The 27,826-nt window shown below is 41.9% G+C and overlaps 1 protein-coding gene across 1 annotated transcript; it reads right to left on the bottom strand.

Moving 5' to 3' along the window:
* stn1 (STN1 subunit of CST complex) lies at positions 1 to 27,776 on the bottom strand. The gene is made up of 9 exons (XM_080722045.1): positions 27,461 to 27,776; positions 19,235 to 19,330; positions 14,761 to 14,838; positions 11,554 to 11,718; positions 8,185 to 8,296; positions 4,451 to 4,595; positions 2,595 to 2,717; positions 1,457 to 1,529; positions 1 to 333 (listed from the first exon to the last, which is right to left on the bottom strand). Exons 1-9 carry the CDS (start codon positions 27,606 to 27,608, stop codon positions 176 to 178), a joined length of 1,098 nt encoding a protein of 365 aa, XP_080578171.1. The 5' UTR covers positions 27,609 to 27,776; the 3' UTR covers positions 1 to 175.
* Between the last annotated feature and the right edge of the window lie 50 nt (positions 27,777 to 27,826).

Raw genomic sequence — 27,826 nt, 5'->3', positions numbered from 1 at the left:
TGTCCGGTCGGGCAACCTGAAAGCAAACTTCACCTGCCCGAAAGTTTTATTTACCTGCCAGGGGCAGGTGGGCAAGCCTTAGTGTCAATCCCTGCATTTTATTCAAAAGACTATGACTACAACTAAATCAAAATGTGCTGTCAAAAACAACACTGGTGCCATATAGAGCTTAGCATCAGATCATGGTGTAATAGTCGTCACTGGTGCTGATGATGTCACTGTTGTACTCCAGAGACGTGAGGACCAGCTCCAGGGCTGCTTTGCTCACGTTGCAGCAGTAGCGCTGCCTCACCACAGACAGGATGTGCAGGATGTGGCAGCCTTTCTCCGCATCTGAACAAGACCAGAGGAAACAACCGTCAACTAGGGCATTCACCAAATATTCGAATATCAAAGTCACTATTCGATGTTGTTCACCGAAGTCGAATATTATTTTTATTTTTTTAATGTATAGTTTCTAAAGCTTGGCTAGATAGGAAGTCATAATGAATGAGTTGTCAATGCCCCTGGTGGATGAATTTGTTAGTGCTCTATACCAGGGGTTCTCAAACCTTTTTTAGCCCGTGACCCCCAAAATAAACATATTTGAACTGGGGACCCCCACCCTGACAAGCACTCGGAATTGTAGGTATTACATTTAATGTGACTCGGTTCCGCAGATAATATATTGTGAAAATAGCAGATCTACATGCTCACAACGCCTCGCAACGCGAGGCGTTGTAAGCATGTAGATCGGCTATTTTCACAATGTTCGCCTCTTGCTTACTTAATATTTGACAGTTTGGCCAGCCCTGTCGAATATTCGACTATTCGAATACTTTGAGGTTGAATAATTCGAATAATAAAAATCACAATTTGTGAATGCCCTACCGTCAACACAGGGATGCTGACAGAACCCTCGCTAGAAACTCCAGGACAAAAATCCACTCGTCCTAGACAATTTGCCCTCCTGGCCCCAAACTATGGAATAAACTCCCTGTCGCAGACTCACAGACTCACTTCCCTAGGGGTCCCGGACCCCCTGTTTTTCATATATTTCGTAGATAGTTTCATAAACTTGTTTGACAGCATTATCATCAGCATAGTTAGATTCATGTTAATGTGTATAGATTTTTCCGACATCTAACCACTTAAACGGAATACTTAGTAAACTTAACCTTTCACTCTGTACTTGATCTGCTCTTTTTTCTCAAGTTCACAATGCCTCGCAGCACAAACCGTAGGTGAATAGCACTGATACAAAGGGTCACGGGGGACATTTCTTAAAAGGCATAATCTTAAAAAGAATAGGTAATCTGATCAGGAAAGAACAATTATGATACTGTGGGGATAACCAGCATAATGGTATGAGAATACATTGCTTCATACTGTATAAGTGGCCCAATTAAATAAAAAACTAAACTTGATAATGTTTTTTTACAAAGATATTTTCTTAGCAGAAAGCAATCGGTCTTACATTTCTCTCTCCTCGAGTCTTCCCTGATAATGTCTTTGGTGGCCATGAGTAGCTCCTTGTCCTGTTCAGTCACCTGATGGACAAACACATTCACGAATAACTATCCTCACAATAACAACAACAGTTCAAACGACTCACATTCCCCCCCAGCTATGCTGGAGCAAAGATACAGAGGATTTGATGTGTCAGATAAAGTTTAATCTAGCTGAATCCAAAGTGATTCAGATTCATGGGAACCACAAAACCATGCCACTGTCACTAAAGGTTATTGCCGCATTCCACATAATATGGTTCATTATGTTTTCATGTGTTCTATATTGTGGATTCAATGTAAATGGACTACATTTATATAGCACTACTTCTCCCTCCTCTTTCAAGCTCGTTACATCCCAATTCCAGATGGAATCTAACATGGCAAATTAACTTCAACCTAAAGAAATATTGCACTAACCATTCGCTTCACATAAATGCCAAGCAAAGGCATTTTGACATGACTTCTCCAATGAAGTCAGGTCCCCCAGAAACTACAGGTACCGTTATTTGTCGCGGTCCCATCCTTGGTATCTTTATTCTACCGTTTTAATTTCAAGGACCCCCAGTTTGACATATGCATAATTTAACCACAGCCCCCCCCCCCCCTCTGTGTTATTTACAGGGTTCCCACACATGTTAACCTATGAATTTCCAAAACTTTTCCAGAATATTTAACCCAATTTCCAGGCCTATGTAACAACCATTCAGCGCAAATAACCAGTCTCTTACTCCTATGTGCAATGCCCAAAGACAGGCAATGTACAGGAGCAAAAAATAAATCATAGAATGGTGATAGAATGAGATTGTAGATCTGTTTTTGTCGCGTACATTTAGGCCGCAATCACGACTGGCGAAAAACTACTTATGTTACATATCTTGTGCGATGTTATACATGATAAAAATCAATAGCCAAAAACAATGCATAGCCAAATATTTTCCAGGACCTTCCAGGACCCTTGATCAATTCCAGAACTTTTCCAGAACTGGAAAAAAAAAAAAAAATCTAATTTCAAAATATTTCCAGGAATTTCATGACCGTGGGAACCCTGTATTTAACTCTTTGTCTGTACAAATGGAACCAAATGGAACTGGTGTCTTTGCTCACATGGTAGACTTGTTCCTGGGACTTGGCTTTGATGAACACACTGCCCTCGTCCTGTAGAACCTGCAGGGCCTCTTGGAGGAGCTGCCTCAACTGCTGGCTCACAGATGGACCAGCCACTGGCTCCTTAACACAGACCATGGGGAGAACAGAGTAGGGATGGGACCATAATCGCTATTATCGTTTATCGCAGGGGTGGGCAACTTTGATGATGGAGAGGGCCACTATATTTCCAAATATAGTGCAAAATTCTGAGAACTTTAGCCAAAAATAGCAGATCTACAACGCCTCGCGCTGCGAGGCGTTGTGAGCTTGTAGCTCGGCTATTTTTGACAAAGAGCTTTGGTGTAGAGGGGAAAAAGAGCAGACTAAGTACAGAGTGAAAGGTCAAGTTTATTACGTATTGACGGTTCAAGTGGTTAAATATCCGAAAACACAAATTGACATGAATCCAAAATACACTGATGATTGTGCTGTCAAACAATGAAACTATATGGAATCTATGAGAAGGTTGTGGGGGTCCCTGCTTCATCTCTTTCAACTAAGGGGTCCTTCAGGAGGAGAGAGTGTTTTCTACTGGTGATTCAGTCAGAGTGTATCAAAGGGTGCGTTCGGAAATGCGCACCGGGTGTGGTAGAGCGCTCGTTTATGGTTAGATGTCACAGTTATTGTCCACGACATTGCAAGCGGCGCGAAGGCCAGCGGACCTTGCCAGGGCCGCGCGGCCGGCGGAGCGCGAGTTACGAAGCCGTGGTGAATGCAATCGTTATATTTATGCCCAGGCCGTAAGGCCTGGGCAAGCCCACGATAAACGCCCGCGCAGTCCGGTGCGCATTTCCGAACGCACCCTTTGATACACTCGGACTGAAACACCAGAGGAAAACACCATCCCCCTTCAGGAGAGAGAACTCATACATGACAAACAAGTGAAATTGGAAGTGATGACGCAAAGAAATGAGCAGACAAAATTGGAAGTGGAACACTATGAAATTGAAGCTGACAAATGAGTACGCTCTCTCTGATCGGATGAAATTGGCAACCCACCTGTAAATGTATTTTCTATTTACTAAAGAACTGGAGGGACGGAGAGACCCCTGCTTATTTATATTTATATAATGGACTTTTATGGGTAATATCACTTTGGAACGAGACACTTACAAGAATTTTCTCCAGCCGTAAACATCGATTAAACAGTGTTCTTTCAAAAACCTGCGAACAGAACTGATGGCGTGTTATCGCGGGAGCTCGCAATTCACTTTTCAGATACTGTATCTGCCGGTTGACAATTTTGGAGCATTCAAAAGTGAATTACAAGCCCCCGCTAAGCTTTTCATGATTTTAGTTTTACAGTTTTTTTCTCAGGAGCACCAATACAGTGTGTGTGAGTGTTATTTTTAGCTTTGAATTATCATGGAGGAGTAGGGATTGGGATGATATGAAAATGTCATATCACGCTGATTGTGACAAAAGAAATTGTGATTTACGATATTATCGCGATAATCAAAATGCATTATTCTGGGGCGGAACATTTGCCAAAAATTAGCAGATCTACAAGCTCACAACGCGTTGCGTTGCAACGCGTTGTGAGCTTGCAGATCGGCTATTTTTTTAGCAAAGACATTTGATAGAGAGTGAGAAAAACACTGTTTCAAGTAGGTATATTATAAGTACCTTTTACCAAAAGAGGGTTTAAATGGTACTGGATATGCAACTCGGCAAATAAAAGGTGAATTGATCCCAGTGCATGACGGAGGACGATATCAGGATAAATTAAATCTCCACGATACGATTATCGTGAGTGTTTTTTTATCACGATAAACGATACTATAGCATATCGTCCCATCCCTTTGGAGGAGTACCTGGTCCGTTGACGTGGTCTGAGGCTGAGCGGGGAACAGCGGTTCCAACAGGTCCACGACGTCCAGGGTTCGAAACCGGCTCACCATGTTCTCATTGAGGTAACCTTTCAAGATGCCAGTCGCCTTTTCCAAGGGACTGTGAAATCTGTAAAATCAAAAAATGAACTCACATACAACTACACATAATATGAACCAGTAAGACTCCCTAATCGGGAGATAAGCGACTGACACATGTTTAACAGTGGCAAAATATGTGTTTTGCAAAAATCGGCCACATGGTGGAGCTAGAAGAGGCCCATTTGCAGGTAGATGTGAGGATTTTAAAGGACCACCTCACCTCTGGGACAACCAGATCTTATTTCATTGTGGTCAACACAATCCCGAGTTATTTTTTGTGTTCAATGTGTGTTTTTAGATATTTTTGTATTTCAGCATGCTACAACTGGTCATATGATATGATGTAGCATGATATTGCATCATCTATTGCATCATATGAAGCAAAATGCATCATATGACCAGTTGTAGCATGCTGAAATACGAAAATATCTAAAAACACAGATTGAACACAAAAAATAACTCAGGATTGTGTTGGTCGTGTCCCAGACAACAATAAAATAAGATCTGGTTGTCCCAGAGGTGAGGTGGTCCTTTAAGTGGCATGTATGCCTATGTGTTGAGGGATCGTGCTTGGCTAATTGCAAAGAAAAGGCATGTGGTGTTCATGATGTGCAGATATATATATATATTTTTTTTCTTTTTTTTGAAAAGGGAGCAATCCAGCAAACTTTAGAAGGCAATCGTTGCCTATCAGGAGGAATATGGGAAATGGTACAGATGCATGTTGCTGAGATGAGTTGCAAGATAGTGTGTACCACTTTGCGTGATTCTTAGGCAAGATCAGTAGGAGCAGTGTCCATTAATCAGCAAAAAGCATCCTCATGGTGCAATTTAGTTGGAAGTTGTAAATGTCAGAAATGGAAAAGAACAACATAAGCCATGTTTCCATAAGCTTATTCGAAAATAGGAAGTGAATTATCATAAATTCGCATTAAGACAAAGCCAATTTAGCCTGTTTCCATTTGCGGGTGTCATTCGAATAAGCGACGGTTGCATGAGTTGATCGGGCAGATTTTTTCAGACCAAACCGAGACGTGAGCACTGCACGTCTGACTGCTGTGACTCGATTGCTGCGCAGTGCGTCCTCTGCAAGGTGGCCGATCTGCAAGCTCACAGCGCAGCGCGGAGACGCGGATGCGAGCTGCTCTGAGCTTGTAGATCGGCCACTTTTGGCACGCAACACCGTGTGATGAGGAAGGGTTAGCCACGGATGGCTTGACTCCGGGAGGTGAAAACGGGAGGAATTTACACACGGTCTGTGTCACTCCGTGTGTAACAAACAACCGGTTTGTTTTGTGGGCTAATGCTATACAATGGACGTTAAGCAGCAGGCGAAAGTGTTAAGTTGGAGGACGATATGGACCCAGAACGTCATAATATATTCGCATTTATTGTCTGACCGTTTCCATTCACAAATGTGCATTTAGTTTATTCGATAAAGCCTCAAAATCTACCTCCTCCAAGCGGATACAAGTTTTTCCGGATAATGAAAGTTTATTCGAATTTTGAAGTGTTTCCATAAACATCATTTTCTAAAAATATTATAATTAAAATCGTAGTGCTTTTCCAATGATTCGGGGGCCCACTTGCGATATCCTAGCGGCCCACCAGTGAGCCCTGGCCCTCAGGTTGGAGAATCACTGGTCTATATAAAGAGGACAACATTAATCCATTTAGGCATAGAATTATTGAATGCTTTAACTATTGAAAAATAGCAGATATACAAGCTCACAGCGCGGCACCGAGTGCCGCGCTGCAAGCTTGTAGATCTGCTATTTTTGAAAAAAAATAAAAAAAATAAAATTTGAATATCAATTTTTTGTAAGTCAAATATTTGCTTCTGTGGTGGGTCCCTGATACAAAATATTTTGAGACGGGGGTCGGCGGCCAAATGCATACATATAATGGGTCCTTGACATGAACGAGTTTGAGAACCACTGACGTAGAAACGTGTGTTTTAAAAACCTTAGAAGGATTTAGAAGACACTTATATAGGATCGGGTCAAAATTCAAATGTTCACGATTTTTCAAAAATAGCAGATCTACTATTTACGAATCTGCTATTTTTTTTAAAGTTAAAGCATGAAATAATAATACGCGATAATGCGCCGTATACCCGGTCTAAATGGATTAAGCATAATGGACTTCAGCAAGCTAATATCTCTGCTCCACGCTGTGTGGTAATCCGCGCTCTACGGCGGACTCGAGACGTGCCGCTTCCCCCTAACGGCTGATAGTGCTTTTGGTGAGGAGCGTTTTAGTGTCACAGCCAGGGTCTAATTGTTGTTTCAGAATGCCAGCGTGCCCTGCCAAGAACAATTTCTGACGAGGGGGGGAAAACACTGGACTGTGTCATTGTCTTGAGGCGATAACCAGGAGTTTTCACAGCTCTGTAGTGTAGCGTACGATAGGGATGGGATGGGACGATATGAAAATGTCATATCGAGATTATTGTGACAAAAGAAATCGCGATTTACGATATTATCGCGATAATCAAAATCCATTATCGTGGGGCAGAACATTTGCAGAAAAATAGCAGACCTACAAGCTCACAATGCGTCGCATCGCGTTGTGTGCTTGTAAATATTTTTGGCAAAGACATTTGATATAGTGGAAAAAAGACTATCAAGTACGTATGTTATAAGTACCTTTTACCAATTATAGAGGGTAAAGTAGAGCTCTGCCATGGCTCTGACGCGAGTTCGTTTCTCTCCGGCAAAACCTCTAACGGATGTCTGTTAAGACTCTTCAATGCCTAGCTCGTTCTATCCTTTGGGTATATTGCTCTAATATCTCTATCCCGAGTGCTGTGCTTATGTGCTTTGCCTAGCTCAGGCTTCTTCCTATGTTCAACTGGAGCCGCTGGAATCTGGCCCCGATCTAGGTGAGAAGCCGGTATATATGCGTTCCTCTGATGTCATATTGATGACATCACTCTGACACGTATGCCGTTCATTCCTGGTTGCCATTGACTCCAGCCTAACAATGGATACTGTCTATGACGGTAGTCCCATATGACATGATGGAATGGACTAACTCCATATATAGTGTTCTCCACATCTCCATGTTAGGCCAAACAGGTTCGCTCCATATCTCCATGTATAGGTCTAAATGCCCAACGTTGAGCTTGGCAACGAAACGTTCTTAACAGAGGGTTTAAGTAAAAGGTGAATTGATCCCAGTGCATGACGGCGGACGATATCACGATAAATGAAATCTCCACGATTATCGTGAGTGTTTTTTTATCCCGCTAAGCGATGATATCGGGTATCGTCCCATTCCTGGTGTACGATAGAAGAACTCATTGCACTACACTGGCTGCTGATACAGGCCAGGGCCGATGTCAAGGTGCTGCTCCTGACCTTTGAAGCTCTAAATGGTCTTGCATCAACCTACATGTCAGATCTAATAGAACCATACATCCCTGTCAGAAATTGTGAAAATAGCAGATCTACATGCTCACAACGCCTCGCAATAGAACCGTGTTAAACAAAATGTAATGCTTCAACTCTTAGTGCTTGTAGGGTGGGTTAAAATATAATTCTTTTGGGGGTCGCGGCCCGAAAACGTTGAGAACCACTGGTGTAGTGAGAGCTGCGTTAGGTGGCTGGCTGTACCCTGTGCTGCTGGCCTGCGGTTGGAAGGGCTTGTCATAGCATTCTCTGTAGAGCTGGGGATTCTCCATCATCCAGGCTATCTGAGCCGCCATCACCGGGTCATTCACTTTATCTGGGGAAGGCACACAGTCAGATAAACACATGATTAATAGACTGAGGATAGAGGTGACATGTAGCGTAATATGAAGAGAGAGAGAGTGTGTGTGTGTGTGTGTGTGTGTGTGTGTGTGTGTGCTCGCGTTTGGATGCAGACGCACGTAGGGTAACGTAAGAGGAGAAGAGTGTAAGCAAAAGGGTTGCCATACTGTAAATGGTCCGTTTGAGTATGAGGATGCCCTTGTCAGTGACAGTCTGTAGGTCAAAGTGTGTGTGTGTGTGTGCGTGTGTGTGTGTGTGTGTGTGTGTGTGTGTGTGTGTGTGTGTGTGTGTGTGTGTGTGTGTGTGTGTGTGTGTGTGCCAAACAAGTAACAGTCAAAACATTTATAACATGCAAATGGTGGTACGTGTTTACACTGTGACAAAACAGAAGATGAAGTTGGAGAGTAGAATAGCCTACATGGCACCCTGATGAAGTTAAGTATTTGGTCCCAGGGACGTCACAAGGTGGGGGAAAGTGGGACTGAGTGACTTGGGCCCAAGGTGGAGGGGACTTCATTATTTTATACTTTAGCTATTGACAAATAGCAGATATACAAGCTCACAGTGTGCTGCGAGCTTGTAGATCTGCTATTTTTGAAAAGTTGTGAAAATGCGTGCAAATCTTTGAATATATGTATTTTTCAAGCGAACATTTTTAACTCAAATGTTGCTTCTGGGCGGTCCCTGCTAGGGTTGGAGGCGGTAACCGCCGTACCGCCGTACCGCGGTATACCGAGGTCTACCGCGGTGTCATTGTGCTTACCGCGGTAAAAAGACAAAAAAAAAGGACTATTTTTTTATTGGAAAACAAGCGAGTTTTAAAACGGGGGAGAAGCGAGGACCGCATGCGCTCCATGCCGCTCTGCTCTGGGCCGTGTACCACACGTTGGAAGCCACATATGTCACTCAGACACAGACCTGCACACAGTGCAAGGGCAGGAGAGTACGGAGCACAACTCTATGACTGAGCAGCGTAAACTTTCTCTGTAATCCACTCGACACAAGGATGTTAATACATACCTTGTGTTGTGGCATATCTTTTTTTATTCATACGGATTACTGGCGGAGCGCGGGCCGCGTGGACTAAAACCGAAAATGAAACTATTTCACTTTTTCCACCGCGTCGCACGTTGTGCCCCGGTTGTGCCCCGTCCGGCGGCGCGTCGGCGATTTTATAACCTTTTCTGTCAAGTCTTGTAACTAAAACCTGTATATAGCAGCACTCAATCACTGCGATTTGAGAGTTGAGACGTGACGTGAGTTTACAGAATCACTGTACACGATCTGACTACCCTTCCTCTTCTGGTTTGTTCACACAGCTGTTTGTGTCTGAAAAGCCCAAGTAGCTAGCCTACGTTACTATGGTAACCCGACAGTGCAGATCTAAAAGCTCAGTACGCGTCGCGGATGCGATGTGTTGTGAGCTTGTAGATCTGCTCCTTTGAAAGCCAGACCCGCTGTGCTGTACGGAGAAGTATAACTCGGGCAGTCAGGCTGTGTCGCCTCTCCACTGTGGAGAGGCGACTTTTGGGAAGATGATTGCAATATTTTGGCTTATCGCCGAACCTTAATTAATAGATATGGGGGTGCGGTAATTACCGCAGTACCGGCGGTAAATGGGAAGACGGTAATCGCGGTAACAAAATGTCCATACCGCCCCAGGCCTAGTCCCTGCAACTAAATATTTTGAGATGGGGGTCCGTTTTTAACACAAAATCTTCTCTTTTGGGGGTCGCTGCCTGTCACAAAACATTTGTGGACATTTGAGGACAAATATACAGATAAATCTCAGATATTCAAGATACATTACACAAATCAGTGAATTATTATTCCACTTTAATTTGCGAACGATTTTTAAAACAATATCTTTATCTTTATCGTGCCCGGTGGGAATGAAGCTTGCGAAGGCATTTGTAGAATGGGTCTCAGGTCTTTATCCCATTTAGACCGGGAACGCATTAGTTTATACTTTAACTAGCAGATCTACAAGCTCACAGCACGGCACCAAGTGCCGCGCCATGAGCTTGTAGATCTGCTATTTTTGAATAATCGTGAAAATCTGTGCAAGTCTTTGAGTTTTGTGTCTTCTAAATCCTTCTAAGGTGTTTTGAAAAACCTCTGTTTGCATGTCAGTGGTGCTCAAACTTCTTCATGTCAAAAGGTCCCCCAAAATCAGAGTGAACTGAGGGAGAGTGGTGCCAATGAGGGGTCAGAAAATGAACTGGTCACGTGACCCATGTTTTAGCTCGAGAGTGACAAGCGGGCGATTTAAATAACATTGGTTTCAATAGCAGCGTCGCAAATATCGTAATTTTTTGGTAAATATACAACATGACAACTGTTTTAAAGTATTAAGTCTCTGTAATATTTACTTTATACTACTGCCAAAAAAACTAGGTAAAATAATGTGGTTTTAAATCATTAAAGTTGGGCTGTTGCCTTGTAACTGGCTCACTGCATTGTCATAACGTTGATATAACATGCACAATAGCACCACAAAGTGGCAGGTGAAAGTAAGGCTATGAAAGGCATGTTATCATGAGACTGTCAGTTAATAACAATTCTCGGGATTTGTCACTTTAGAAGCTCCCCACGAGCCGCCGTTGGACTCGCCCCATGAAGTGAATATAGGTGGCAGAACTCTCCGTATAGGGCACTGCCCAAAATGATATACATTTGGCCGCAGACCCCCATCTCAAAATATATAGTTCCAGGGACCCCCCAGAAGCAAATATATTGTACTGTGTATTATTGCGGTGTTGATATGGCGGTGCGATACTTGTGTTGCATGACTGCATTGACTAGCAGTGACTGTTATGTGCACTCTTTTGTTTGGCACTGTTTGCTAAGTTACGCTTGAGTATAGCTTTTTTAGTGTGTGTGACGTGTCACTTATGAGCGCTGAATGTTTCGTGGTCACTTTATGTATATATTCTTCTTCTCTTTTTGCAATAGCTTTCGACACTTTATGTTTTATTTATCTTTTTTTGTGCTTGCTCTTTGGACTGTATACTACAGTACTCTTTTTCTTTTTCTTACTTCTCTGTAACTTGTAACCTTAACTGCTGTGCTGCCTCTGGGCAACTGAATTTCCCCTGTGGGATAATAAAGGTATCTATCTAAATATTTGAGTTACAAATGTTCACTTTAAAAAATATATATTCCAAGTTTTGCAATAGCTAAAATAATGAATGGGTTAAGGTGGTTATTAATCCTCTCCCACTCACTCACAGTAGGTGGAGGCCATGATCTCTCTCTGCTCCCTGGAGGTTTTGAGTGTCCCTCGGACGCGGAGCAGCTCTCCTATCTCCAGCCTGGAGCTGTCCAGCTGGCTCTGTTTCAGGGCCTTCAGCGCTGCCACGGGATCCAACCCTCCTGGGGCTCCGCCTGCTTCTGCTGGAAGTGCAGTACAATCACATTATGAGACGGGAGAGTGGTTTTTGCAGGTCTTTCAGTCCGAGTGTATTAAAAAAGCAACTGGGTTAAGCACCGTTGGTCCCACCAGTTTAACATTCACCAGGTTAGCATTCACCAGCGTCGGCAGGTTAGCATTTCACCAGGTTAGCATTCACCAGCGTTAGTTTTACTGAGGTTAGGGTTAAGGTTAGGTTTAGGTGTATCTCCGTCGCCTCCGCAAAGCCAATCACAAGCTTCCGCTGCCTTAACCCAGTTGCTTTTTTGATACACTCGGAATGAAAGACCTGCAAAAAAACACTCTCCCATAAAGAGACACACTTCTAGCTATTAACCCTTTCCAAGCCACGGGGAGCCCCTTAATGTTAAAACCATACTATATCGAACTTCCTAGGGGGGGAGGGGCAGCCAATCGTCTTTTCCCGTACTTTCCCGTATTTACCGAAATAAATGATTTTCATCCGAAAATCGGCGATCGTCTAACCTTCCCTAGTCACCACTCGTGCATCGATAGCTCATGGCTGGGCTGAGATGAAGCAGAAGTGATGTCATTGGCCTTTCCTTTTCCAAGGCACATTATCCCATTCGGTTACTGTCTGTACCCTGGTGCTTCTACAGCAGCCATGTTAGGGGCTATGCTAGCGACACTTTTCAGTTCTGCTCTTGAGTCACACTGGATTATTTGCGGGGACATTTACGTGAACGGATCGCGCACCCGCACGCGAAACGCACGGGGAGATCGATGATCGGCCAAAACACCCATTCTATCCCAACGGAGATCGAGAAAATCACGGTGAGTTACTGACCTGGGGAAAAAAAAAAAAGAAAAAACAACGGCGCTGTTCAAGATGGAGGGGCTGCGGGCTCATGTTTATAAACATAATATTATGTCTCGATCACAATACAATAATAGAAATTTCACGGCTAATCTACCAACCCCCATTCTATTTCGGCTTAGAAAGTGTTAATAATATTTTTAAAACAAGCATTCTTTGAGTAATAGTAATACACTTCTTGTGAAAAGGGATTTAAAGACAATAAAATAATAAATGAGAGACAACTGAATGAGAAAATACTTAAAGCGGCACTATGTAACTATTTAATTAATAAAATAAAAATGTGTCCAATCTGTATGGTATACTATGTTAATACAATAAAGCATGTTAAAATAATAAAATGTATTTTGTTTCCCTGCTCTTCTATTGAGACATTTAGATCGTTTTATGACACAGATGTATCCCCTGAGCAAGCAGGCAGGCTTATTAGGACAACGGTAAAAAGAATGGTTCAAATACGGGTTAGAGGGGGAAAGTTACACAGTAAAGCTTCAAAAGAATAAAAAACAGGGCAAATTCAATGAGAATGAGAACTCTGGCATTTTTCAACCTTATCTCCCTTTATTTCTATTAAGTGCGCACAAAAAGAAAAGAAAGAAAGAAAAACACAGCTTTTCTTCTTTCTTTTCTAACGCTCTGTATCACTGCAGGAACTTGACCTAGTTCCAGGAACCACCAACGTATTTTGATGTTTTAGTGGAGCCCGGAAAATCAACAAACCTGGCTCATATACTGTATGTTTGCACCATAGTTATACTGTACAGTATATAAAAAAACTAGAGGACGGACTGCCCGTCCCCCAGCTATTCATCAATGAAAGTTGCTCAGTGTCGTTTGCAGCACATGGAAGTCTGCTGGAAGTACCTCGATTGGTCTCAAATATGGAGGCCAATAGAGCTGGCCATATTGTTACGAGCAGGCCGGCGCACTATGGGTTTAAAACGGTAGCCGCACGCGCAGTAGCAATTTAAATGTGGAAGTGTTGCTATCCCCGATTTGACCAGCAGGCGACGGCCCCTTCAGTGTTCTACCCAGGGGTGTAGTTGTCAAACACGGAACTGAAAAGTTCCTATGATGGCACGAGAAGCAACATGTTCTCCATAGGATTCCATTCATTTCCCCCGAACTTTTACGTTTGATTTTCTTACCTTAGTAAACATTGTTATAAATACTTATGGTTCCTGTCGCTAGTTTAAAGCCTTGTTTCAATCACCATGATATGTATTTTGTGAAAATATGGTCCAATTTATGTTATATTTGATGTTATAGCAGGGTATGCTGTGCTCGTGTGCTTTATTTTCTGCAAGCTCAAAACAATGTCCCATGTATCCCTGCGGTTGCAAGTGACCGTTGGCAGCAAATAGTATTCCTTGGCTTGGTCTGCACACAGCTGATTGTGCAACGGAACAAAGCTTTCCGGGAGTTTGTATTCATTGATTGGGCCAGGTAAGGCTGCTGCGGCGGATTACAGAGAAGATTGACAAGTACAGGATTGTTATTTTGGAAGCAGTTTATAGTAGTAATACTACTATAGAAATGTAGTATTACTTTATCCACTTTATCCTATTATATACTTTGTTGTGCGATGAAAAGCAAAAATAGACAATCTACTCTTCTCATTGCATTTGATCTGCTATTTTGCTTTTTTTTTTTTTTTAAACTAAACAATTTTGTAATAAAAGCCATTTAGACCGGGTATGCATTATCAGTATCACGCATTATTTTATGCTTTAACTATATCTGCTATTTTTGAAAAATCGTGAAAATATGTGCACAAATATTTTGACCTGATTCTATAAGTGTCTTCTAAATCCTTCTAAAGGTTTTTTGAAAAAAATATGTTTCTATGTCAGTGGTGCTCAAACATTTTCATATCAAGGACACCCAAAACGATATGTATTTGGCCAAGGACCCCCATCTCAAAATATTTAGTTCCAGGGACACCTCAGAAGCAAAATTCTTGTTACAAATGTACGCTTTAAAAATCCATATATTCAAATATTTGCACACATTTTCATGATTTTTCAAAAACAGCAGATCTACAAGCTCGCAGCGAGGCACTCGGTGCCGCGCTGTGAGCTTGTATATCTGCTATTTTTTCCAATAGTTAAAGCATTAAACAATTCTAGGCCTAAATGGGTTCATTTTATTCTTCGAAGCACATGATGGAAGCCCATTGGTCACTCACGTTTTCCCAGGTCTCCCTGTTCTGTCCACTCCTTGTCCTTCCAGCACAGACAGTTTATAACACCTGTTCCGTCGTCCACTGCAGAGAGACACGTGAACACAGATGGTCAACAACACTGAGCTTCAGGCAAGGTTATTATATTTTTAAAACGTTCCATTTGCTTTTTATTTGGGTCATTTGACATTAGGTTCATTTCGGTTTAGTTTTAATGAGTTTAATTTAGTCTTTATTAGTGTAAAGCTCTGTCCACACCGGCGAATTAGCGAAAGCGACGTGAATAAGCGAACCAAAAAGGCGAAGAATTCGCCATTCGCCCTTTTCCATACACACCAAAAAGCGACGCGAATATGCGTATAATATTCGTTTAATTCGCCTAAAAACGAGGGGGCGATATCTGCCTGCATAGCCACAGGAGAAAGGAGAAGAAAGGAGAGAGAGGAGAGGAGAGAGGAGAACGGAGACAGGGAAACAAATAAAACAATGGAAACTATATCCTCAGGTGATGATGAGACCTGGCCGTGGTTGTTAGCCTATTAAATAAGAAAAAGAACAGAAGAGACAAGTGACAACACGCGTTCTCCGTTCCCCCTCCCCTCAGCTCCGGCCGGGGGCAGAGTAGACAGGGTCGGTCAGTGTTTTATCATAGCCGGGTCGGAATGGCCGCATCACCCTCGGAATACGGGGCTGTCAATCATTATGTGTATTACCCGAGAGGACCCAAGAGGACCCGTATTGTGTGTGTACTTTCTGCTTTTTTATGCAAACTGTAAAGCAATCAATCAATGTGTGTGTGTGCGCGCGCTGGCGTGCGCTATAAGGAACGAACTAGGCTACTGGAGTTCTGTTTAACGTGTGTGCTGTGTTAGGCTGGCCTGACCTAGGATCATGGTCTGTTAGCCGTGAGGCAGCGAGATGAATGGCTGTGTAACAGTGAGATGATAATGCTGGTCTAGGATCAGTTTAACAGCAGGGGTAAAAGATATTGGTGCGTGCGTAATGCATGCGTGATGCGTAGCCTGCTGCCAGGATGATGAGATAGCAGCCGCGACCGCGTACAAGTTAAACCATGACTTACCTCTCTGTAGTTAGAAAATAGCCTAAAAGTATTCCTTTTAATCTCTGGCTTTTGTTTCGATCTTAATATTATAGATTCCTTGGTAGCCTTCTTCTGCCTGTCAATCAGTTAACAGCGCACGCTGCACGGCTGCAGTGAGCATGAAAGAGGGTTTTAATAATGATTAAATGGTTGGGTCTCTCGGAAATAAAAGGATTTTGGTCTGTAAAAAAAGAAAGTCAGTGTAAAGTAACTAAAAGTAGCCTACATTTACTTGAGTAGCCTGTACTTGTAGGTATTTGTACTTGAGTCGAATTTCCAGTACTTTCCTTCTAATCGACTCATTTCGGATCCTATTGTAGGCTATTTAATACCCAGCGATTTATTTTTAAACATTAGTCTTTTTGCAGATATAAAGTAGCCTACAATAACAAACACATAAACCATGCTTTTACCGGTAAGACATTCGAGTAGGCTACTTTTTCCAAGCAGCCACGCAGATGAGACACGGAAAAAGAGACAAAGAACTCTTGACTCTAAACAAAACGTACTGAAACCGTGGCACCTTTTGACCTTGTAATTTGTTTTTTCCCTTCTATTTATTATATTTCTATTTTCTATTATATTTGTGTATCTAAAGACTTAGACTTGAGACTGAAAAAGGGGGGGTTTAAAACGGAAAGTAATGCCCTTACATTGTCTATGTTTATTATAATGTACTTACATGAATAATTGTAAACTGCCAATTTTCAATAAAGTTTATTTAAAAAGTGAAAAGGAGAACGACACTGTTCCCCTCGGCCTCAATGTAACGTGAAGGTCCCTCCACCATTCTCTCTCTCTCTCTTGAAATAGGGTAGAGTGAGCTTACTTTGATACAGAGAGAGAGAGGAATTCGCCTTTGAACGTTCGCTTAATTCGACACAAGGGCGAATAAAAAACAGACGCCTTTTCGCTTTTTCGAAATTCGCGTTTGGTGTGGATGCTTCCATTGACTTTATAAGGTTTTAAACAAAAGGCGAATAATACGCTAATTCGCTATTCGCCAATTCGCCCTCAGTGTGTACGAGGCTTTAGTGTATGTATCTGTCAGGGGCAACATTAAAAAAAGGTCAGATAAATGAATAATGAAGCACAAAAAAAAAGAAGATTTACTGTAGTAAAAAAGAAAAAGGAAGAGAGTTCATATCCACCAACAGCATATTTTCTCCCATTGAAAATATAGCATATTTTCTAGGGATGCCCCGATCACGTTTTTTTTGCTCCCGATCCGATACCGATCAAATATTATTGCTTCAGATTCGATCCCGATCTTTCCCGATCCGATCTTTTGGTAAAGCATTAAGAAAAAAAAAATCTATTCATTCTATCACTTAGTGCAGCACTGAATCAACAAATTAAAAACAAAGCTTATGAGTAGTGTATAGTGATATAGGCCTACTAGTGCAGTGTTTCTCAAGCAAATTTGTGCAGCGGACCTTTGGTGTGGCCTTTGAAATTTGGCAGTGAAGTCACGATTTAAGGACTTAAAAAAAAAAAAAAAAATGTTTTTCGATATTTTTTTCCCGATCTCCGATCTTATAAAAATGACCATATCGGCGGCCGATCCGATCACGTGATCGGAATCGGGCAACACTAATATTATTTTCTCTATGTATGACTTTCAACTCTGGTTTTCATTCTTTCATTAGTTTAAGTTAACTATAATAACATTGCTTCATGGCATAAGGAAGTTTCATTTAATGACTTTTGAACAGATCCCAGAGTGAGGATGCACTGTACTCACTACTCACTGAGGGGCCTTTTCCACCAGCAAAGAACCGGTTCCAGAACCAGTGCGTTTCAACTTTCTTGGAACCTTGGTTCATTCTTTTGAACCGGCTTGCGTTTCCACCAGATTGAACCATGATTGAACCAGAGGAACCAAGGATTTTGTGGTTCCCGTTCGGAACCCACTTTTATACTTCGGAACCAACTCTGGTTCTCGGTGGAAAAGCTCACCTCTGGTTCATCCCATAGGCGGGAGAAAGAACCAGAACTGGTTCTTTGCCGGTGGAAAAGACCCTTTACAGTACAAGGATGGTTTATAAGTGCATGCATCACTTATTGAAAGGTAAACACAAACAGTTGGGAGCAGGGCAGGAATTTCATGGAGGCCATGAAGGCCATGGCCGCTGTTGCCCCTCAGTTTGGCCTTGTGCCCCTCAAACCAATGGCATGACCTGAGGCCACAGTGGCCTTGATGCCCAAGCTGACTGGACCACTTTCTCCTCTGTCTCTTTCTTGTCAATATGTAGACCAGGGGTTTTCAAAGTTTTCAGGCCAGGGACCCCCAAACTGATGGGGAGATGGAGCAGGGACCCCCTACCTCATAGGGTGGGGATGGGGCTACAACATATTTATGTATTTAGGTATACGTTATTGTGCATTCAACACTATGGTATTAAAATAATAGATTAATATGTTTATGCTTTTATTTGAAACATTCACTACAAGTGGCCGTACCACTGTCATTTATAAGCTATACTGTGTAAGTTGCTCAACTAGTGGTCAGTATACTATAGCAAACCGCGGTCGCGTCTGCTTTTTTCGTCTGTTTTTCGCAGAGACGCATCTGTAGAGGGATCTCTCTACGACATCCCTCTACGACCAGGCGTTCGGGAATTACGGACTCCTACACCAGAGTAAATGCTGTTGTTATGTTTAGGCAAGCTACTTCCTGAGAAGACAGCAAGATGCTCTGTGATTGGCCGGCAGTGTATGATGTGCGCTGTGATTGGCCGGTAGTGTATGATGACGTAATTTTGCCGCGAAATCCAGTCCCCAGCCAGGATCAAAGAAAACCTAATATTTACAGAAGGCTTTAGGGGCTGAAATTCACGGAGTGGGTCTTCTAAAACTAGTGATTTAATAGTTAGATCAAATTTAAGATTTGTTTAATTGAAAAAGTTGCATAGTATAACTTTAACTGAGAACCAATGTCAATACTATCAATATATCACTAACAATCTGTCAATTGCACAATAATCATGTATACAAGCAATTCAAAATATATTTCTTCTTTTAAATTTAACGACAAATTACTTTTTTCTCCCCTATTTTTTTTTTTTAAATAAAAGATAGATTCTTTTTTTATTTTTTTATATTCCAGGCCTGGTTGGGAGATTACTCAGTCAGTGTTATACTAGAAACTATTTGAAAGAAAAAAAAGTATACTTTAATGTTCTATCAAATATGATGGCAACAGCAATTCCTTTTGCTCTCTTATCTCTGCCTTTCAAAACGTTTCACACAGCAGTATTTAACTTTAGCAGTTTGCCAGCTACAGCACAGTATTGTAGGACTTCTTTATTCTTAAAAAAACATCCTGTTAATGTTTCAGGTGGTCAGGTGTACAGATATTTTGAGCAATAATATTACCTCCATAACAGAAGAAATCTTCTCTCTCCTTCTTGTATACGACTGTTCCAAGAACATCGACTTTGTAGACTGGATGCGAGTTGTACAAGTAGACATCTGTGAGAAAAGATAACATTTAAAGCATTTACACCTCAATATCTACATCATCATCATCATCATGTGGTTCCAGCCAAGGGCATACAAGCTTAATTACCAGAAGTAATAGAAACTTTTTTATTATTTGAAAATCACACCCAGTGTGAAGTGAGCGGTTCCTTTGAGTAGTTAATTTCATTAAGCCATATATAGTATATGAATCCTTGTGCCCCCCCCCCCATGATGATCAGGTATTATGATTATACTAGGAGGACATTTTTTTTCTTCAAAAAAGTGTACAGAAGAGTTAAAATGTGTTTTTTTATGTGGCCACACTCACCAGTTCATTAAGTATGCCTGGTTGGTCAGGTGGGTGGTGACCCAGCTGAAGTTAGCCACACCCACAGTGTTGGGTGAATGGTAAAAGGGGAGGGGATGATTATATGATGTCACTCCATCTGTGTTTTTGGATCGGTACTTTTGACCCACAAGGCGGCAGCCTCGAGGAAGAAACCCAAAATATAATGGGAATACATAATTGCTCATAACACCCACACCAAAGTACAAAACTATTAGCCTGGCGGGGCCCGACGTCATCTGCGTTCACTCACTCATTCCTTCCACAGTATAACGTCTGGACTTCCGTTGATTGGCAGCGAGTATACCGATTATTCTCTGATCGGGGCCAATCAGTGACTGCTTCCGCACTATGCTTCCGCACAACAAACGTAGTCTTCCTGACAACAAGTGAAAAGATTTCCCTGATTGGTCCATGTGTAGACGGTGACGTAGATGCATGCTGCAGGCTGCAGCATTTTCAAAACAACAATGGCTGCCCTCGCGATGCAAAACGTGTAACAGTTAACGCTCTAACCATAAAACAACCAATAAGTGCAGTTATTTCAGAGTTGGAATCAATTACAACAATTAAAAAGCAACACGGAGGATGCCCTAGTGGAGTTTATCGGCCGAAAAGACGTGTTTGTTTGCCGTTCATCCGACTGGCTGAGAGATGGTGATTGGTTAGAGGAGTCTGTCTGTCAAGGCAAGTACTCCCGCCCACTTTTCAAGCTGCCAATTGGCCAAAGGCCAGACGTTATACTGTAGAAGGAATGAACACAGATAACGTCGGGCCCCGCCAGGCTACAAAACTATGGCACCACCTCTTTAACTTGACCTTTCACTCTGTACTTGGTGTGCTCTTTTTTTTTTACCTCTACACCATACCTATTTGCCGAAAATAGATATGTGCTTGTAGATCTACTATGTTTGTCTAAAGTTCTCCTCAGAATAGGGATGCGAGGGTTCAAGAATGATCCTATCATAAAGATTTGGCAGCCGCCATGTAGTAACTCTGGGGGTCCCGGACCCCCTCTTGAAGACCCCTGCTTTAGAGATTTTCAAGTGGGCCCTGATCCAGAAAGGGGTTGCAAAGCACTGTTCCAAGAGGTGCTACTAACAGTACATTTAGGTTTAAGTGAGAGCAAACTAGATTTGGTTGGCCCCAGAAGAGCAAAGCAAGTGCAGGCAGGCAGCCAGGCTCCCAAAACAATTGATCAGCAACCATTTACTCTTATTTGTCCTTTTCAGCCTCTGTCTCTCCAAAGTACAGCACAGTTCCCTGGAACTTGAGGTTGAGAATACCCTACTTTTGGCAGCTTAACCAGTAAGACTCCCTAATCGGGAGATAAGCGACTGTCAGGTCGCATACACATTACACAAACTTTAGAAGGCAATTGTAGCCAATCAGGAGGGAATATGGGAAATGGGACACATCCATGTGTTGGAAAAATTGCCCTGATGGTGGCGCTAGAAGAGGGCCATGTGAGAAATGAGGTTGTTATTTGCCATCCAAGGAGTGTGTGTGCAAAGTTTGGCATCGATGGGGCCAACGGTGGCAGAGATAGGACTAGGGCAAAAGTGTGACGTGACGTGACGTGACATGGCATGACTGACTGACGGTGGAGCTTTTTATAGTAACTGCGGCCTGAAGGTCACAATCAGATTTAATTAAAACATCTACTACTTTATACTTTCTTTCTAACAGAAAAAATATTCCTAAAATAAAGAAACCTGTATTTACACTTGCAATCAAAACGACTTATTTGTGTTAGCAGTACTCTTCTAATCTAATCTTTTATCTGAGCAATTCAGCAATAATTGATCATAGCTGATAGCGATCTAATATCATAAAGAAAGGAAAACACATTTAAGGTGTATACGTTTTAGGGAAATGATCCAGCAACGTGATGAAGTGTCACTCCCAAGGAGCCAAACTCGTTTAGTAACGAGTTAAGGCCACTAGGTGTCACCCTGCCAAAAGGAGTTGTCTCGTCCCTGAACGAGTCAACGAAGGGTTAACTGTACGTGCAGCTGCCTGCCCTCTGAATGACCCGAGTCCATACGTCACCCCGTAGCAGAGAGAGAGAGAGAGAGAGAGAGAGAGAGAGAGAGAAAATGGCACGAGCTGGTTGCATTGATTTCCATTCTACTCTGAAACATAAAAAGGGCTTTATCTCTGAATGAGGTGAAAAGAACGCCAGGGAAGCAGAGATCTGATTGTTTTCACGGCGACACTATAACGCGATGGTCGGCCCCCGTTTGGATTTTAGTTTCGCGAGCGTTTGTAAACAAAGGGATTATCTTCCTCAATCGTCAGTGGACACCCACGTGCACACGCACAAAGCTTCCGAGGCTCTTCAAAATAAAGCGTGAGTGAACGGCGGCAGCAGCAACAGCTAGAAATGTTATAAACCTGAGCAGCCCATGTGTTAACTGAAACACCTTCCATGCCTGCTTTGATGATAAAACGTCCTGCAGCCATGGATATGCAAATGAGCAAGGCCCCCTGCCCGGTGGAAATATCCAGGGCAGAAAGATATGAGTAAATCCTTCAAAAGAATGAATCCAATCAAATCACCTGTGGCCCCCGCCCTTAAGACATGTGCAGAACCTGCAGATCGGCTAGCAGACGTTGTCAATTACATTTTCAACCTTTCGCCGTCGGGCAGAAAACTCTTATCTCTAGGGCTGTCACGATTATGACATTTTACATGACGATTAATTGTCACTCAAATAATTGCGATTAATGATTTCATTGTATTGCTGCTGTTTTTTATTAAATCATCTTTTGTAAATTGCTACATCGGGTCATGTTTATTCATCAATCTAAGTGCCACATGTTGACATATCTTCAGTTAGTTTATAATACCTCAGTAACCCAAGGGTGCAATTCTAAATCGCATTATGTGTTAGTATATTGTAATTCATAACAATGTCTGTGTCTGTGCACTGATATTCTTTCCCACACTTTTTTATTCTGATACTTATTTATTTACACTATTACTTGTATTATAACCTTTTATTGCCTTGTTTTCTACCATGTATAATTGAACACGGTTAGCGCTGGCGGCGGCTCTGCCCAGACTGTGGTTGTGTACTGGGGCAGCTCCCATGTGTGTGTGTGTGTGTGTGTGTGTGTGTGTGTGTGTGTGTGTGTGTGTGTGTGTGTGTGTGTGTGTGTGAATGTGTGTAACTACAGAGTGTGAGGCAGGGCTTTGCTGAAAAGGGGCCCCCGGGGCCCACTTGAAAACGAGATGGAAATCTCAATGTGATTTAACCGATTTAGAACGGGTACACCTTATTGTGTATTATTATTTTATGCTTTAACTATTGAAAAATAGCAGATATACAAGCTCACAGCGCGGCACCGAGTGCCGCGCTGCAAGCTTGTAGATCTGCTATTTCTTTTAAATCGCGAAAATTTTAATTTTGACCCGATTCTATAAGTGTCTTTTGAATCCTTCAAAGGTTTTTTGAAAAAACCTGTGTTTCTGTGTCAGCAATCTGGCTAGCCATCGTCAAAGAAAAGGTCCTTTTCACTTGAACTGGAACTTAGTTAGTCTGTTCTTGAGAGACTACTATGTCAGTGGTTCTCAAACCTTTTCATGTGAAGGACCACCCAAAATGATAAGTATTTGGCCACGGACCCCCATCTCAAAATATTTAGTTCCAGGGACCACCCAGAAGCAAAATTTTAGTTACACACGTTCGCTTTAAAAATACATAATATTCAAATATTTGCACACATTTTCACGACTTTTGCAAAAATAGCAGATCTACAAGCTCGCAGCGCGGCACTCGGTGCCGCGCTGTGAGCTTGTATATCTGCTATTTTTCAATAGTTAAAGCATTCAATAATCCCAGAACTAAATGGGTTAACCCGGTTAAATAAAGGAGGAAAACGATAATACTTAAAAACGGCACAGCACAGCACAACACCAGGCCTGCCATAATGCCAGCCATGCAGCATGACCAGTATGTCTGCAGACATACGCCCAGGAGGCGTATAGGAGGAATAAGGCGGCTCAGGGGAGCTCTGTGAACATCTGCTAAATGGTGCCAGAGAGAGAACATCAGGCCCTGACCCAGCAGAGTCAGAGACAAGTAAGTAGGGCTTGATAAGCACTATGCTTTCTCCTGTCTCTATGCCAAGGGTCTTCAACATGGGGTCCGGGACCCCCAGGGGGTCCCCAGACTAGAGTTACTACAGGGGGTCCTCCAAATCTTTGAGTGATAGAAACCTTTTTCTTCTTTTTTATATTAACCACTTGAACCCTATTGTCCGAAAATAGACGATCTACCAGCTCACAAGGCCTCGCGCTGTGAGGCCTTGTGAACTTGTAGATGGTCTATTTTCGGCAAAGACGTTTGTTAAAGAGGGGGAAAAGAGCAGACTAAGTACAGAGTGAAAGGTCACTATTGACAGTTCAAGTGGTTAAATATCTGAAAATATTCCAAAATACACTTATGATTGAACAACAATGAAACTACGGAAGCTCTGAAAAGGTAGCGGGGGTCCCTGCTTCATCTCTCTCTCAACTAAGGTGTCCTTGGCCTGAAAACATTGAAGACCCCTGCTCTATGCTGTCTCCTTTTCCAGTATCGTGGACACTTTGAAATGTCAAACGGACTTGACAAACCTGTGCCTTGTACTTTCATTTCTTTTTTTTTCTCTATAGTGATTGTGCCTTGCTCTACTGCACTAATGCACATTGTATATGTATTTCAATTTTTATGTCCAAATATCTGTAAATAAACTTAACTGAAAGTGAATCCTCAGCCCAAAATAAGACTTCATCTGAACTCATAAATGTGGCTCCCAGTCGCACAACCGTACACCAGTGGTGTGTTCTACGGTGATACGCAATATACGCTGTGTGGTAATTTTTTTGTAGCCAAGTGTAGCCATTCAAAAACCGTCTAAGAAAGCGTATCTGCTTTACCCAATCGGCCATAAGATAAAAAACTGCAAGATAACATTTCTGGATCTTGGGTTCCTACAAGCCAAAAGGGTTATCGCCCTTTCATGGAAAAAGACAGGGAAACCTAGCATCGCTCAGTGGTTTAAGGAACTATCTTTATGCCTTCCTTTAGAAAGAATTACATACACTCTCAAAAACAAACAAGAGCTATTTGAGAAAATATGGGGAAGTTTTATTCAGTATGTTAACGGAAACGACCTTTCCTATCTGATGGAGGAACCAGGAGTGGGGTAATTGTTTCTTTGCTTTGTTTTCTCTCTACTGTCATTTGTCTGGCCTTGTGGCTTATGAATCGGGATGTTGATATGATGTGTGTGCTCTTTGTGTCATGATTATTTTGTATTCCCTGGGTTTTTGTTTTTTGTGGGGTTTTTTTTTGTTTATTTTGTCTGAGTCTTGCCTTTGTTGTGTTGTGTGTGTTGTTTTGTATGTAAAAAAAAAAGAAAATAAACATTTTGTTTAAAAAAAAAAGAAAAAAGCGTATCTGATACGTATACGCAGGAGGAGGGTCTGGGGCAGCAAGAATGTGGATTTCAGCCTAGTCTGAGGTGAAGATGTGTGCCGTGGCTATTGTCTTTATTGAGGTGATAAATATGGCAGATGGCATTAAACAATAGACCTGACACACTTCATAGTAGTCAAACTTCATTCGATGACCACACGTCACACGTGCATGTCCGAGTGAGTGCTGTGCATGTGGGAGGTAGGGATGGGACGATATGAACATTTCATATCACAATTATTGTGGCAAAAGAAATCGCGATTTACGATATTATCGCGAAAATCTAAATCCATTATCCTGGGTTTGCGGCGCGTTGTGAGCTTGTAGATCGGCTATTTTTTGGCAAAGACATTTGATAGAGAGTGAAAAAAAGACTATCAAGTACGTATATTATAAGGGTAGCCAGATAAGTCGCCCTCTTTCAAAGTCGCCCCCAAACTCGTTTCCCAACGGGTCTGTGGCCTTAAGCTAGATGCAGAATAGACTAAAATCAAATATTTGCTTCTGGGGGTCCCTGGAACAAAATATTTTGTGATGGGGGTCCGTAGCCAAATACATATCATTCTGGGGGTCCTTCACATCACAAAGTTTGAGAAACACTGATGGCAACATAATTTTTTTTCAGAAAATTGTTATGATTTAGAAGACATTTGTAGAATGTGCCTATCAGTGGTTAAGGACCCCCAAAAGGTGTTTTTGGCCGTGGACCCCATCTCAAAATATTTTGTTCCACGGATGGACCCCTATTGCAAACTTTTTTGTTCCAGGGACCCCCAGAAGCACAGATTTGATTTTAGTCTAATCTGCATCTAGCTTAAGGCCACAGACCCGTTGGGAAACGAGTCTGGGGCGACTTTGAAAGAGGGCGACTTTTCTGGTATTCATTATAAGTACCTTTTACCAATAGAGGATTTAAGTGGTAGCGGATATGCAGCTCGGCAAATAAAAGGTGAATTGATCCCAGTGCATGACGGAGGACAATATCACGATAAATTAAATCTACACGATTATCGTGAGTGTTTTTTTATCACGATAAACGATAATATCGCGCATCGTCCCATCCCTAGTGGGAGGGAGGGAATAATTATAGATGCCATCCAAAAAAATCCCACCGCCGTGCATTTAGTTCTAGAAATTCTATTACATACATGAAATGTATGTACCGTAATATGGTTATCACAGCCATTCTAGGGCTGATGTACACATATCCTAGCCGTATTTTACTTTTACATATTATACGAGTAAAAGTCAGACTCAATAAAATACAGTCTATAATAGTCTTGATCCAATGCTAATATACCCTTGCCTGACTGCGAGCGCCAGATGTGCGGACTGAAGTGTCAGGCTAAATATACCCCACAGTATGCGGTTACTCATTGTGGTACAACAATGGACCACAATGGAAGCAAGCTCCCAGGGAAGTTTTGTGAGATCCTTTGAGCAGAGCTTATTTTTTCATTTCCTCTTACAGTTAACAAACATGTTAATAAAGTATTCAGTCAATCCATCAATCACTTTCTGAACCAGTGGTGTAAAGTAACTAAGTACATTTACCTAAGTACTGTACTTAAATACAATATTGAGGATTTGTACTTTACTTGAGTATTTCCATTTTCTTTTACTTCATCTCCGCTACATCTCGGATCCAATTGTACTTTTACTCCACTACATTTATTTGAAAACTTTAGTTACTAGTTGCTTTACAAAGCGCATCGCGACACATTGTGAGCTTGTAGATCTGCCATTTTCAAACATTTTATACTTTTACTTTTGGTATTTTAAGTACTTATTGATGCCAGTACTTGTTTTTTATACTTTTCCTCAAGTTAATTTTGAATTCCATATTCTACTTGTGTAACAGAGTATTTCTACACTCCAATATTGATACTTTTACTTCAATAAAAAACAGTACTTACAGAGAACATTTGAGTACTTTTTCCACCACTGTCACACACACACACATCACACACACACACACACACACACACACACACACACACACACACACACACACACACACACACACACACACACACACACACACACACACACACAGATTGATTGATTGAAGACTTTATTATAAGTTTGCATAGGAAAACAGTTTCATGACGGTACAGTTCACTGGTACAAGGTCAACTAAAAGGAGATCCTAGGAAAGCACTTGGCTTATTTACACAGGAAACCATTTATGTATCTCATATAACATTGAATGACAGACGGATAGAACACAGTACCTATGCAGTAGATAGTCAGGAAAAAAAAAAAAAAAAATGTGCAAAAAATATATAACCACACACACACACAGCCACACACGCACGCACGCACCTGGGACCTGACAGGACTCCTTCATGGTGAGGATGTCGCACACATACAGCCTGGCGTGGGCGCAGAACACTGGATCCAAACCCCACACAATGGAGGGGGGTTCCTCCTCATCTTCTACCGAGGCTTGTTGCTGCTGCATGTCTGCCATGTCATTTCATCGTCGTTGTTGTGAACACAAAACTCATTATGTAGGCTATAGTGACTCACTAGTTAGTTAGCGAACTATTCGCTTTACCTTGCTGAATCATTTTGTCCTGCTTTTCCCGAACATGCTATGTTTTTGCCAGAGTTCCCGGTGGATGTTTTGAATTCAACATGTTCATTGTCAACATAACTTTTGACATAAACTACCGGTCACGTGACGTG

Source organism: Nannobrachium achirus (genome assembly GCF_963921795.1).
Source record: "Nannobrachium achirus genome assembly, chromosome: 3".
Taxonomy (NCBI): Eukaryota; Metazoa; Chordata; class Actinopteri; order Myctophiformes; family Myctophidae; genus Nannobrachium; species Nannobrachium achirus.
This window is presented reverse-complemented; position numbering and strand designations above follow the sequence as displayed.

Excerpts from the sequence above, each read along its gene's own strand:
- stn1 (XM_080722045.1), bottom strand. The coding sequence starts at position 27,608 with ATGGCAGACATGCAGCAGCAACAAGCCTCGGTAGAAGATGAGGAGGAA. Across the intron at positions 4,596-8,184 it reads CCGCAGGCCAGCAGCACAGG|ATTTCACAGTCCCTTGGAAA; the intron begins GTACAGCCAGCC and ends TTGATTTTACAG. Across the intron at positions 2,718-4,450 it reads AGACCACGTCAACGGACCAG|GAGCCAGTGGCTGGTCCATC; the intron begins GTACTCCTCCAA and ends GTCTGTGTTAAG.